This window comes from Carettochelys insculpta, chromosome 2 (genome assembly GCF_033958435.1).
Source record: "Carettochelys insculpta isolate YL-2023 chromosome 2, ASM3395843v1, whole genome shotgun sequence".
In the NCBI taxonomy this organism is placed as follows: Eukaryota; Metazoa; Chordata; order Testudines; family Carettochelyidae; genus Carettochelys; species Carettochelys insculpta.
This window is the reverse complement of record NC_134138.1, coordinates 38,229,438-38,244,447: the sequence shown is the minus strand read 5'-3', so window position 1 is coordinate 38,244,447 and position 15,010 is coordinate 38,229,438. Positions and strand designations below refer to the sequence as shown.

The 15,010-nt window shown below is 44.6% G+C and overlaps 1 protein-coding gene across 3 annotated transcripts in view; it reads left to right on the top strand.

The window, feature by feature from the left end:
- The window catches only part of OXR1 (oxidation resistance 1), a 356,049-nt gene that overhangs the window by 278,126 nt on the left and 62,913 nt on the right, over positions 1–15,010 (top strand). For all 3 annotated transcript variants that reach the window (XM_074986758.1, XM_074986759.1, XM_074986760.1), the window contains one exon: positions 6,284–6,468. In XM_074986758.1, coding sequence (XP_074842859.1) covers positions 6,284–6,468 — 185 coding nt within the window. The remainder of the gene's footprint in view (positions 1–6,283; positions 6,469–15,010) is intronic.

The following is a 15,010-nucleotide window of genomic DNA, read 5'->3' as shown; positions in this document are numbered from 1 at the left end:
ATTGGGATGCAGGGTCAGGGAGAGGGTATGGATGCAGAGAGTTTGGGTTGTCAGCTGGGAGGGAGTGCAGGATGGGGTGGATACAGCTGGATTCTGACCTGGGGTAGGCAATTAGGGCCCAGAAGGGAGTGCAGGGCCTGGGAGGGGGTTGTGACCTGGGGCAGGGCTGCAGAAGGGGGTCAGAGGCTTGGCATGAAGGGCGGAAGAGCTGTTATCTTGGGCAAGATTTGGAGGGAGAGTGGGGTAGGATGCCAGGAGTAAGCTCTGGCTGGGAGGTGATTTACCTTAGGCAGCTCCCAGTCAGCAGCTCAGTAGGACCCTCAGGAGGGCTTCCTGCCTTTTATGCCCTCTGTAAGCTTCTGAGAGTAGCCAGCTGCAACAGCACATACATGGAGGGCTCCCTTCTCAGGGTATTGCATGCACTGCAAGCACATCCACACAGCTCCTGTTGACCAGTTTCTGGCCAATAGTAGCTGCAAGATTGTGCTGTGGCAGGGTCAACATGCAAAGCTTCCTCCCTGCCTCCTCTCCCAGGCATGCAGTGGTGCACAGGCCTCCAGTTGGAAGCTTTGATCAGCTTGCAGGGGATGTGGCAGTTAGGCAGCTTGCCTGAATTTCCTGCTGGGCCATGGGATGGTTCCAGGACAGATTTAGCAGGCTGGATGCTTCCTGTGGATAGTATTGTGCCTGCCCTGATCCAAAGCCTTCACCTAAGTCCACTAATGAAGAATTCTGTGTCAAGTGAATAAATGGGCATAGCAAGAAGCAAAGCAAATTCTGGGGAGCCTGAGGGTCTTTGTATCATATTAGAGGCAACTTGTTCAGCTTGCATGCCATACATATCCTTTGGGTTGTATTCAGAGTGTGCTCTTTCAGCCTGCTGAGCTGTAGATAAAGCTTCTTAGTCCTAAATTTATGTTTACACTAGAAACACTTCGCTCATATAGCTGTACCAGTTAACTGTACTGACAAAGCAATGTTCATGTTGACTGCACTTTCCCCAGCATATCTTATTCCAGCCTGCCCTGAGTGAAATAAGCTATATTGTCAAAAGTGCATTTCTCTGCCATTCTTTGATTCATGTCTTGCAAAATCAGGGGTGATGGTTATCAAGGTGCATAGTGAGCTCATGCTCTTTTAAAAAAGGATAAGAGCATTGTGGTGGGATACACAAATCCCAAAAGGTGGGTAGAAGGGGTTGAAGCAAAACACCAAGCACAGGTAGCTCTGCCCACCAGCCCTGCAGAGCATCCTCCATTGACAGACACAAGATTGAGTAGGGAGCAGCCATGCTTGGAGAGGAGGAATACAGACCTACCATGAGGTCTTATGGCAAAGGAGCCAAAGAAGCCTCTCTGAGTGAAGAGTACCGTGTTCTAAGCTCAACTAGAGCTGACAGGGTTCTTCCCACCCCCACCCCTAAATCTGGGTCCAGAAGCTGAAGGAGGAAATCCATGGTAGGAAGTAGCCCAGGAGGAAGGGTAATTCAGAGGCCTCCTCTGACCCAAACGCTGTTGACCATCCTAGGTCTCTGGATTTGGGTGCAAGTATCTGATATTGTGGGTCTACCCATCCAGTCAGTTATTCCTTTTGCCATTATTGAGGCCCTTGGAGCCTTTTGGGAGTTGCTCCAGATCCAAAACTATACCACACCCCTTCTATTAAAACATCCACTGCATATGTCAGAGTAAAAGGAGGAGGACACTGATCTGAATCTACAAATGTCAGTAGGCATTTCATTTTGGTCTCTTGTTGAAGCTGTCACTCCATCCTTGCCATCTCTACTGAAAACTACAGGCAGCACCAGTAAGCACTTCAGAGGATAATCGATCACTTCTGTATAGCATTGAATGAAATCCAGAACTCGCAACACTGGCTCCTAGATTTTATGCAGTCTACAGGTCCAAACAAGGTCGTGCTCCTTGTTAATGAGGCAATAAAGAAGCCAGACAGTGGTCTGGCATACCTCAGTCTCATGTGCCCACACCTCTAAGAAAGTGACATACTGCTTTGTCCCTGTCAGAGGGGCTGAACTTCTTTTTTTTTTCCTCCCACCAAGTACCCAACTCCCTGTTTGCACAGGCAGCCATGGAGAGAACTAGATAAATGTGAAGTGAGAAACAAAGTATTGTGTCAAAAAACTGTCTGAGACAGAAAACTGGGGAGTAAATTAAGCCATTGTTGGAAGTGGGTAAGGAGGCAGCAGGATCTGGGAGCAATGGATGCAGGGTGAAGCGGAGTAACCGGTTCTGTGGATGTATGGAAGTCAAGTGAAACAGCAGGTTCCAGATAGAATGGGTTGGGTGCATAAGAAAGCAGCAGAGGCCAAAAGTAATGGAGTGGTGATGACCTTGAGTCTGCGGACCAGACCACTGCACCCCTGTGACGAAGCACCAGGGCCAGAGGACTTGGTAGGGTCCAGGAGTGATGGGTGGGTGGAATGTCACCTGGGGTCATCCCTAGATGCCACAAAGCTAGAGACTGGGGCCAAAGCCCATGGGCTCTGCTCCTGAAGTCTGAAATCCTGTGGCAGGGGACAGAGCCCACCACCCTGAGACTGAACCTGGAAGCCAAAGCCCCGCTACCTCTGAATTCATGTTGGCCTCCTGCTTCTGTGGCATTTGCGGTTGCAGAGGAGAGCAGGGGCCAACAGTCATGTGGGTTCTGACACAAGGTGGGAGGGGGGTCTGGTTCTCCCCCTGGAAGGGGTGGAACTAAGGGCAGAAGGGGTGGGAGCTAGTGCAATCAGCACTCTCCCTCCAAGTGACCACCCAGAAGGCCATGGCTGCCCAGAAAGCCTCTGGATGTAGCCAGGGTGGCCGCATCTGAGGAGCCTGCCTTTGGTAGTTTGCAGAGACGGTTTGTTCGTGTTCCTTGCTCTCTGCTTGTGTTGTTAAAAGGCTTCAATAGAAGCTTTGCACTGAGATCAAAAGTTCTGATTTAAGAAGGATACTTAAAAGTGCTCTAAAATTCAAATGAAGACTCTGATTTTATTTTTGAAGTATTTTCCAGGAAATCAGCATTGGTTAAATCAAGAAGATAAAATTCTCTAGGTCAGAAGTAGTTAGGGTAAACGTCATCTTCCTGAACAGTGAGAATCAGGTCAGACTGAAAAGAAATATTACTGAGGTCACTTGCTCATGGGGTTCCTAACAAACAGTGTGCCTAACAGGAGCCACTTCTACCATTTCCCCCTCCCCCAGCTCTGCATCAAAAGCTTTAAGAATATAGCGGTCAGACCAGTTGGTAGGTGAGCTGATTTTGAGTATTGCAGGTAGTGGGGTGGTTGGGAGCATATAGGAATGGAAGTTTGTCTCCTTTGCCAACCCTTTAACCTTAGGCTTCTGCTTTGATTTAGCTGCTGAAGAGCCAGCATGCTCCTAGACAACTATCCGTACTAGTTCAAGCATTAATTTTTTAAAAATCCAGTTGAATGGCTAAAGCTTTAGCAAAGCAACTGGGTGTCCAAAATGTAGCATTTCTATGATAGCTCAACGAATGCTGTCTGTGAACAATGAAGCACTTGCAAAACAGAACCATACGGAAAAAGCTTGGCACCTCCCCCTCCAGTTACATGTTTGGTGAGGGTAAAAGTTGACATATTTCTGCCTCCCGCCACCCACTGTCCTGCCTGATTTCTCCCCATGGCATCTCCACCAGCTCAAGGGGGCATGGGGCTTTAGGGCTTCTTTACTCTTCCTCTCCTGTAGGAGGAAGAAAAATACTCAATTCTCCATGCTGTTGCAGTAGTGGGAGAAGGGGCTCCCAGCTAACCCTTCTCTTTGCTGCTTTTTTTAGGGGACAGGAAGAGATCAGAAAAATGCAGGAGAGCCTGGGCAAGAAAATGAAAGTCAATGCTGAAAAATGCACTTTGGAGGGAAAAATTTGAACTATCAATGCTATTTTAGGATTTTAATTTAACTGTACTGCTGCAGCTAAGGGATCTTTCAGGGATCACAGTCGACCCCTTTGAGGAGTAAAGGGGGTTGACAGGCAAAACTCTCACATCAAGCTTCCTCAGTAAGGACGGCCATAAAAGCGGAGCGCAGATACATCAATTCTAGCAATGCAATTGCTGTAGCTAGAACTGTGTATATGTAGTCAACTTGCTTTTCCTAGTGTAGACAAAGCTGAAGAGATGGTACAATTTTCTGTGCACTTCCTGACCACACTTGGCAGTAGTCTGTAAGTCTGTTTGGCACACTGAATAAATACTAACTGTTTATAGCTTGTGTGTTTGTGTGTGTGTGTATGTAGCATACAAATTTGAGCTATTGAGTGATTACAAAATTAATCTGTTTAAGCTGTTTTCACCACAATCTGAATAATACTTATTATTTTAAATTGGTATTTTATTTTGGATTTTTTCTATATTTTCAAATTGATTTTATTTACAGCACAGAATACAAAGTGTGCATTGCTCATTTTATATTTCATAGCAAATATTTTCACTGTAAAAAGGATGCACAAAAGAAATATTTTTTTCAGTTCACTTCATGCAATACTATAATATAATGTCTTTATCATGAAAATGAAACATATGTGGATTTTGGTTCTTGTTACGTAACTGTGCCCAAAAGTAAAACAGCGTAAAACTTTGAGAGCAGTGGTTCTCATCCTGTGAGCCTCATGTGGCCTAGTCAGCACACACCTGTGACCTGGCTGTGTGCATTTTCAAAAAAAAAAAAATACTGCTGTAGTCTGGCAGGGGGAAGGGATGGCTGAGGGAGAGACAGCATCTTGGAGCCTGTATCATTGGCTCCTGTGAGCAGGGGTTGGTGTGTACCACAGGGAGCAGGAGAGTGGGTCTGTGGGTAGGTTTGGAGTGGGTGGGAGGACTCTTGGCATTTGAGGGTCTGGGAGCTGGGGTTCGCTAGAGTGAGTTAGCACTGCAGGTTTTATATAGTTCTCTGCTTCTGGCCCCCTGGTGCGAGGGGTCCTGGCTGCCCATCCCTATGCAGTAGCACTCGGGCTATGTCTACGCTTGGCAGAGTAAGTTTGGTTATAGGAATAAGGGAATTTCGAAGTGTGTGGTGTCCTTTCGAAAAGGACCCTATGTAGAAGAGCCACGCGCAATTGAATGTGGCACTTTCGAAGTGCCATGGCCAGCATTATGCTAATGAGGCGCTGCATATCATGGCAGTGCTTCGTTAGCATCTTTCGATTTAGGTTCATTATCATACCCCTTTTGAAGTTCTGGGGTTACTGTAGACAGCCCACATGTCAGAATGTGGGCAGAAGATGAGTGTTTGAAGGGGAAAATGTGAAAATTAGCTATACCTAAAGTGCCAGGAAATACTTGCAGCAAATTGAAAAATATTTTCTGATTTTTGTTCTAGTAATATTAGTTGTTCTGTCAGAAACTCTCAGAAAAGAAGTTTAGTTTATTAAATAGTTTCAGTAGCCTATCTAGTGAGTGCCCAAATTTCAGGGGTGAAGGGTTGAGTCCCGATGTGAATTTGTGATTTCAAAACCAAAAATAACAATTAATTTAAAATATCTAATGCATTAGTAACAAGCATAATTAAGTGTCTCTTTCTATTGATTGCTAAGAATTTAAAAGCTGTCTTAATAGTCTCTTGCGCTCATTGAACCAAAGGAACATTTTTGATGTAGAATTTTAAGTAAAGTTTAATATTCTGCATTTAATAATTTTTTTTACAAAATACAACTTAAAGTATTTATTACATGAATGACCTTTTTATTCTCTGATGGGTCCACTAATCAGCATAAGCCTCTCTGGTTGACCTAGACATACAGGATATATCAGCTCTGCAAAAGATCTGGGCTCTTGATATGGACAAAGAAATCCACCCCTCCTCTTGAAGGTCTCAGATATTTGGGCTTGAGCCTGGGTTCTACACTGATATTTTCAATTGATTAAGTCTCTAATACTTTGGCAGGTACTCTCTTGCAGTGTAGAGGTCCCACACTTCTGCCACCTAGTATGACAGGAAGCAGAGGCAAGTAGCTAGCATAAAATGCTTTTTCTGGCTTACCAAAAGAGTTGAGATTTTTCTTCCTGAAAAGTGGATAGCATTGGTCGGCATCTGCTTGGAGAGAGGAGATATTCTCTCCAACTCTAGGGACTAGTGTGGTTGCCCACAGAGCATAAGAAGTTGTGGGAGTGTCAGCTAGCAATGCTTACTTTAGTAGTGACACACCCCAGAAAGGACGTCATTTTCATGGGAAAGGTGTTTTGAAAATAGTTTTTTCTTTAAAGAGCTAAGGATAAACTAAAACTTGAAGGAAAACTTTGTCATTTTTCCCCCTCTCATTTTAGGGTACAGTCAATGGTGTGCTGCTAGTGACGCCAAATAATATAATGTTTGATCCACATAAAACTGATCCTTTGGTCCAGGAGAATGGCTGTGAAGAGTACGGCATCATGTGTCCAATGGAAGAAGTAATGTCAGCTGCTCTGTATAAAGAAATTGTGGACAGCAAAATAAAGGATTCGTTACCCATGTAAGATAGACTAGTATTTGTAACACTTGGCAAAAAGTTGCATAGTGTCTGTATTGGTAACTGTAGAGTAAAACGGTAAACTTTTGTTCAGAAGATCCAAAATTAACTTGGAGACACCTGCATAATGGCTTTATTTTCTTTTTCTTGGTATATTATACATTCTGCATACATTAAGTGAACTTTAACTTTCTTTTCTCCTGTGTATTATCAACGATTTGAAAAGTTAGTGTTTTAGTAAACAATTAACATAAATTCTTTTGTACATCTAATGTAAAGGAATGTTGTGTCTTTGTCAGAGAGAGACAACCAGATGACATGAATCAAGATGTCAGCTGTAACAAAGTCTGTTCCAATGTATTTTTCAAGATGTGTAACTTTTCACAGAGAGATCTGAAGTTAGACTTTGGCTCTGGCAGTACTGCAGAGCTTGCAGTTGCACAGTTGCAGTGGTGGTAGTGCAGTTGTTCTAAGCCAGGGATTTCCAACCTATGGGACACGATCAAAACACGAGTCATGATTAGGTTTGGTAAGGGCTGCTGGCTGTGCAGCTCCAAGCTGTATGTGGCTCTTAGAGGAAAAATTTGCAGCTCTGCTGCCACTCGCTCCTCCAGCATCCAATCCCTGCCTTGCCTTACCATGCCGAAATGAAACTCCATTTAATTGGTTTAACTGCCAGCAGAAGGGTTCTGGCTGTTAAACCAGTTAAATTGAGTCCCATTTCAGCATGGCAGCCACACTGCAGGTAGGGGAAGGAAACAGGAGGACTAGGGGGAGCCACACAGAGGAGGTGGCGGTAATGGTGTGGCAAAAGAGCAGCAGGGAGCAGCTGAAGCAGTGTGTGGAACTCATGGGAGGTAGGTGGGGGGCCGGGGGTCCTTAGAGGGAGGGTGGGGGGCAGAAGTGGGGTTGAGAGTTGGCCAGAGCTCCATGCCCCGGCCAGCTGCAGGGCTGTGAGCTATCCCCTGCCCCCCTGGCCAGGGATCTCACAGCTGGCACTGCCAGTCAAGGCACCACACCCCATCCAGCTCTGAGCTGCAAGGTTCCCCCTGCTTCTTCTGACTTAGGATCTCATGGCTTGCACTGCTGGTGCTCTGCGCCCCAGCCTTGGGGCTAAGGGGTCCTATCCCACCCCAGCTGGGGATCCTGTGGCTGGTGCTGTTGGCCAGGGGTCTGCACCCCAACTGGGTTCCCTGCTGCAGGGCTGCTAGGGTCCCCACCCCTGCCCCAGTTTTCTGGAAATCTTATGCAGGACAGGCAGTCCTGGCTGGGGATCCTGCAGGTGCAGCTTTCTGTCCTGCATAAGCTTTCCAAGAGTCTGGAAACCCTAGCTGTGAGGGGTTTAAGACTGCGAGTGGGAGGGGCTGGGAGAGGTTTAAATCGGGGGTGGGGCAGGGGGAGTATTTGTCCTAAGGGAGAACCTGCCCCCCCGCCCCGCCCCGCCATTTTGAATTGCCTTGTGTCACAGTCTTCCTGAATTGTCAGAATGGGTCCCTCTCTTGAAAAGTTTGGGAACCACTGATCTAAGCTGATGGGAGAGAGCTCTTCTGTCAACTGAATTACTCCAGCCTCAGTGAATGACTGTGGAGCTATGTTGGGAGCAGAAGTTCTTCCACTGACATGGCACTGTCCAAATGGGGACTTAGGTCAGTGTAGCTTATATGTGTGGGTGGTGGGGTTGAGGGGGAGAGAGGAGGTGTTTGAAGATACATTAAGTCTGAATTCTACTTCTTAAACATATACTACAAAACAACGTGCTAAAGATCCTGAGAATTCTGACGTTTGGGTTATCTGTCACAAATGCTGTCAACCATAACAATGAGCCGTAAATTGTAAATCTATATTCTCATTCTGTTAAAATGAACCAGAGTTTATGCAGGAAGTCTGTATCTCGCTGTCTCAAAAATATAAGCCAAAATTTAAAAACTATATATTATAAAAAAAAGTCAACTTGTTTTCATCTTTATGGTGCCAAAATAAGAAACTCAGAAAAATCTGGTGTGCACATACAGATGTGGAAGGCCTAACTTTAGGCATGTGAGTTTGAGTGCTTTGATCTTAGAGTGCTAACAGAATAAAAATTCATTAGTGTTAGTAGAGTTGGGTAGGAATGGTTTTTGTATCCTGGAAAATGCTTGCTTGCTTTTTTTCCCTTTTTAAAATGCACTCTGTTTATTGGGATGAAAAATTGAAATCTTGAGCAAATTTAGAAGATATAAAAATTCAGTTCAGGAAACTTAAAACATACTACTATATTTCAGTGTTTGACTATTTTTAATTTAAAATTTTATCCTATAGTATTCCAGAAACCATATAGGTTGAGCCTCTCTAGTCTGCCACCCTCAAGGCCTGACCAGTGCCAAACAAGAAAATTTGCCGAACCACAGGAGTTGGATGTTGCTTAGCAGGATTACCAACACTTCCACTGTTTATGGGCTCTTAGAAGACATTCGGGGGTAAATTAGAGCTAAATAACAGCACAGAACAGTGAGAGCCAGGACTGGTGGCTGTATGTGAACTTTATGGGACTACGGGAAACTTGGCCTCATCCATGATAAGAGGACATCCAGCTAACTGAAATCATGCTGGACTGTAGATGGTGTTGGACGAGAGAGTGCCAGACTAGAGAGGTTCAACCTGTGGCTTCATACGAAGAAACCAAATATCTTTTAGAAAATATAAAAAAGGGCCACTTTAATTTTAATTTTTTGAATTGTTTCAAGTCAAGAAATTTGCAGAAAGCATCCCATACCAGTGAACAGTCTTCAGTAACTTTGGGTCATGTGGAGTAGGAGTCAGTGTTCTCTGTAAGCTGAGTGCTTGGGCCAGAAGATTCAGGTGCCACCCAGCTGATTAGCAGAGCACCCACAGCCAGCAGCATATCTTTCTACTGTTGGTATGTCTTGGTCCATGTTTCCTGCCTTCCATGCCTCTGCACCAGCTGCAGGGGCAATGTGTGGCTGAGCCTGAATACTGAAAGCCTGGAAGGGCAACTTTGCCAGCTGCCTGTCCTGCAAACAGGCCAATGGGAGCTGTAAATTGTGCTGGGAGCAGGGGCAGCACACGAAGTCTCTTCCTCCTTCACTTGGGCTTGCAGCATTCAGAGAGCTGCTCTAAGCAGTGTGCCGGGGTGGGGCAAACAGGCAGCCCAGCAGAGGCTCCCATGGACCACATTTGGCCTGCCGCTGGCTACACAATTGTTCGTGGCTCTAAAAGACTTTGAAAGCCAACCAGAAACAGTGACCTCTGGACAAACTGAATTATAGTAGGGTCTCAACATTCACGAGGTTCTGTGTTGAGAAGCCTCATGAAAGTTGAATTTCATGAATACAGGGGGCTCAGAGCCCCAGGGGAATCAGCAGCTGCTGGCGGCTTGCAAGTAATTGAATTCGTGAACCATAGGATTGAGACTCTACTGTATAGGTCTTCTAAGAACATAGCGGAGGTATAAAAAAGCCCGTAAAAATGGCCCAGGATGTCTCATTAAAATTATCTGTTATATTTATCTTGATACAGCAAATTTAACTGTCCTGTATAATGGGGCAGGGGAAGGGAGAGTTGTGAAATCTCCCATAGCTCTTAGTTGAGAGTCCTGATGTTTAGGGAAATCTGAGTTCAGTTTCCATCCTATTACTCTGAGTTCAGAGTCCCTAATATTATTAATATTTCTTTCCCTTTCTTTTAGTACAAATAAAGTATACATCTCCCAATGCTAGTTAAAGAAAGCTATATGTATTTAACTTTCTTTCCCCTAGTGAGTTAATATATCTATCTAGCTCCTCAATTTTTTTTGTTTTTTAAGGAGGTAAGAGGTTGAATGTCTAGCACTCAGTTGCTTAGAACCAAATGCAGTATTTCAAGTATGGTCTCTCCAGAAACAAATAAGATGGATACTATCATCCCATGCTGCTTTGTCGGCCTAAAATCACTTCTGACTACATGTGAATCTTCGGTGTTATTTCTGTTGCTGAGTTTTCCTCATCATTGCTGTCTTTCAGGTTTGTGTGTGATGTTTTTGTTTCAGAATATTATTCTGAGTTACACTTCATTTTTCTTTCTGTGCTTGACAACTAAGTCATATTAGCATTTCTTCAGCCTCCTGTTTTTTGCAACAGTTCAGAGTTTAAACTTGCTTGTTTATACCATACATCATCATCATCATCATCATCATCATCAATAACCGTGGGCTCAGCACCCGTTGGTGTCTGATGCCTCTCTCACTATTTTCTTTCATCTTTCCCTGTCCAGTGCGGAGTGGCTTACTTTCCGTAGACTAGCTCCGCACAAATCTAATATATCATCTATCCATTATCTGTGCGGTCTGCTTCTCTTATTCGAGCCATCCATTATGCTGAATACCAGGGTCTTGATTTTTTGTGAGGCGTTCATTTTGCAAATACACCCGAATAGTTGTAGCTTCCATTTTATAACCTTCTGCAGCAAGTTCTTTCAGCTGTATCTTTCTATATAATTCCTCATTGGTGACCTTCTGCATCCATCCTATTCTCAGAATCTTTCTATGACAACTCCTTCTAAACTCCAATATTCTTCTTGATTAGAAATCCATCAGCCTCATGAAAAATCTTGCACAGATACAGACGGACATCATCTTCCTCTCCAAATGCAAACAGAATGACATCATACCAAAAGGACTGAAGGTGAAAAACCCACTGAAATCAACATACTACACAGATTACAGTGAGCGATTGTGCCACACCCTCTCTAAGAAACTGAGGAACCACCTAATCAGCATCCTGTACAACAAACAGGGCAACATCAAAAGAGAGCTCTCAAATGTGGAGACCCTCATAAATGAACAATCTTCCATGCAAACCTCCACATGGCTGGACTTTACTAGAACAAGACAAGAGATTTACAACACACATTTATCTTCTCTACAGAAGAAAAAGGACTGTAAACTATCTAAACTTCTGCTTTCCACATGGGGCTACAATAGTGGTACCCCTAACTCACCCAGCAATATTGTCAATCTAGCCAACTACACACTCAACCCAGCAGAAGAATCTGCCCTTTCTCGAGGACTCTCTTTCTGCCCCACCACCCCCACAAACCGGATGCAGTTTGGTGGTGATCTGGAAGCCTTCTTTCGCCGATTATGACTCAAGAAATACTTCCAACATGACGCAGAACAGCACACTGACCCACAGGTACCCTCCCACCTACGGTACAAGAAAAAGAACTCCTTATGGACTCCCTCCTGATGGTCGAAATGACAAACTGGACCTATACATAGAATGCTTCTGCCGGCATGCACAGGCAGAAATTGTGGAAAAGTGGCATTGCTTATCCATAGCCTCAGCCATGCAGGACCCAACGCCATCAACAGCCTCAGAAACAACTCTGACATTGTCATCCAAGAGGCCGACAAGGGAGGCGCTGTTGTCATCTTGAATAGGACAGACTACCAAAAGGAGGCTGCTAGGCAACTCTCCAGTACCACATTCTACAGGCCTCTGTCCGAGGATCCTACTGAGGAATACACAAAGAAACTACAGCATCTGCTCAAGACCGTCCCTATAAATACACAGGAACAGATTTACACAGACACATCCCTTGAATCCAAACCATGTTTAGTCTACCTGCTACCCAAGATCCTTAAACCTGGAAATCCCGGATGCCCCATCATCATAGGCATTGGCACCCTCACCACAGGGTTGCCTGGATATGTGGCCTTTCTACTTAGACCCTATGCTACCAGCACCCCCAGCTTTCTTCGAGATACCACCAACTTCCTCAGGAAACTACAGTCCACTGGTGACCTTCCTGAAAACACCATCCTGGCCACCATGGATGTAGAGGCCCCTTACACCAATATCCCACATGAAGATGGACTCCAGGCTGCTAGGAACATTATTCCTGATGAGACCGAGTCACAAATGGTGGTGGAGCTTTGTGACTTTGTCTTCACCCACAACTGTTTCAGATCTGGGGACAAATTATACCTTCAAATCAGTGGCACTGCTGTGGACATCCGCATGGCCCCACAGTATGCCAACATTTTTATGGCTGACCTGGAACAACGCTTTCTCAGTTCTCGTCCCCTAATGCCCCTCCTCTACCTGTGCTACATTGATGACATCTTCACTATCTGGACCCATGGGAAGGAGGCTCTTGAAGAGTTCCACCATGATTTCAACAGTTTCCACCCCACCATCAACCTTAGCCTGGACCAGTCCACACAAGAAATTGACTTCCTGGACACTACTGTGCAGATAAGCGACGGTCACATATAGCGCCCTATACTGAAAACCCACGGAGCACTATGCTTATCTACACACCTACAGCTTCCATCTAGGGCATATTACATGATCCATTGTTTACAGCCAGGCACTAAGGTACAACTATATTTGCTCTGATCCATCAGACAGAGACAAACATCTACAAGACCTTTACCAAGCTTTCCTCAAACTACAATATCCACCTAAGGAAGTGAGGAAACAGATTAACAGAGCCAGGCGGGTATCCAGAAGCCACCTGCTACAAGACAGGCCTCGCAAGGAAGACAAGAGAACACCACTGACCATCACATACAGCCCCCACCTAAGGCCTCTCCAGCGCATCATCAGTGATCTGCAACCCATCCTGAACAATGATCTTTCATTCTCACAGACCTTGGGAGGCAGGCCTGTCCTCACCTATAGACAGCCTGCCAACCTTAAACAAATCCTCACCAGCCACTACAAATCACAAGCCAGGGACTCTAGGCCTGGAACCAGCCCCTGCAACAGTCCTCACTGACAACTCTGCTCACATATCTACATCAGTGACATCATCACAGGACGTAACACCAACTATACTATCAGGGGCTCCTTGACTTGCACATCTACTAATCTAATATATGCCATCATGTGCCAGCAATGCCCCACTACCATTTATATTGGCCAAACTGGACAGTCTCTCTGTAAAAGAATAAATGGACATAAATCAGACATCAGGAATGGTAATGTACAGAAGCCTGTGGGAGAACATTTCAGTCTCCCTGGACACTCAGAGGCAGATTTAAGGGTGACAGTCCTAAAACAAAAAAATTTCAAAAATCAAATGGGGAGAGAAATCTCTGAGCTGCAATTTATTTGCAAATTTGACTCCATTAACCATGGATTAAACAGAGACTGGGAGTGGCTCGCAGCTTACAAAGGCAGTTTCTCTGCTCTGGGTGTTCTTAGACTCTGACAAAGGCTTACATCCCCCTGTCTGATCTGACTTGTTTTTTTCCTTTTTTGATAAGTACTGTTGATACTGGGCCATTTCCACCTTGCTGAATAGACCTTGTCAGCTCTGGCCCTCCCTCTTACTGGGACCCCACTCTTTAAATACACCTCTGAAACCACCCCCCCACTTATGCACCTGTTGAAGCGGGTCTTTGCCCACGAAAGCTTATGCTCCAAAATATCTGTTTGTCTATAAGGTGCCACAAGACTTCTTGTTGTTCTTCTTTTCGAATCTTTCGTTATCACCCATGTTTCACATCCGTACAACATACTGCTGAACACACACATTTTCAAGGCACTCAGCTTCGTTCTTAAGCTGATTGCTTTGCTTTTCCAGATCCTATCCATCACCTTCAAACTTGCTCTTGCTTTCGCTATTCTAGTTATTTCCTTCTTGCAGTCTAGATCATATGTTATGTTGCTCCCCAGATATGTGAACTTCTCTACGTTGTCTAGTGCAATATCATAGACACTGATCTTCCTTCCTATTTCCTTATCTCCAAATACCATTGTTTTTGTTTTATTGATGATCATAATCAATCCGTACTGCTTCTCTTCTTCGTTTAACAGCTGCACTCTTTTCGCTAGCTTCTTCTCATCTTCCTCAATGATAACTATATCATCCGCAAACCTCAAGTTGTTAATTCTTTTCCCATACACAGATATCCTTTCTACCTCTTCCATGATCTTGTCCATCACTCTCTACAGATGTGCAATGAAGACACTTGGCGATATTGGATCTCTTTGTCTTGTACCTCTACTTGTTTTAAACCAACTTCCCAACTCCCCGCAAGTTCTCACCGCTGCCTCCGCATTATCACTGATATCCTTCAACAACCGTATCAGTCTGCTATCCACTCTGTATGACTCCAGCACCACCCAAGTCACTTTTTGATCTATACTGTAAAATGCCTTTTGAAAATCATCGACGCAAGTGTATATGTTCTTCTTTCATCGAGCTTTCTCTGCTATGAGTCTTAGTGCCAATATCTGCAGCATGGTACTTCTATCCTTTCTGAACCCCACTTGCCCATGTGCTATATGTTCTTCTATCTGCGATCTTAATCTCTCATGACGCTGTGGTGTTTTAGATTTACAACTGGATTCAGTCTCTTCATGATGCTGCTGAAGCTCTGAAAGGCATAAAGAACTGAGTGATGATCTAGCTGTTGTCCTATTCATTTTAAGAAACTGAAGGAATCCTGTTGGATTTACTAGCCATTCAGCCTAATGAGCGGCATTGTGGTCTAACAGAATTCCCAGTAAAACTAATAGGACATATGCCCTATGTGTTCATTAGGCCAATAGAATAA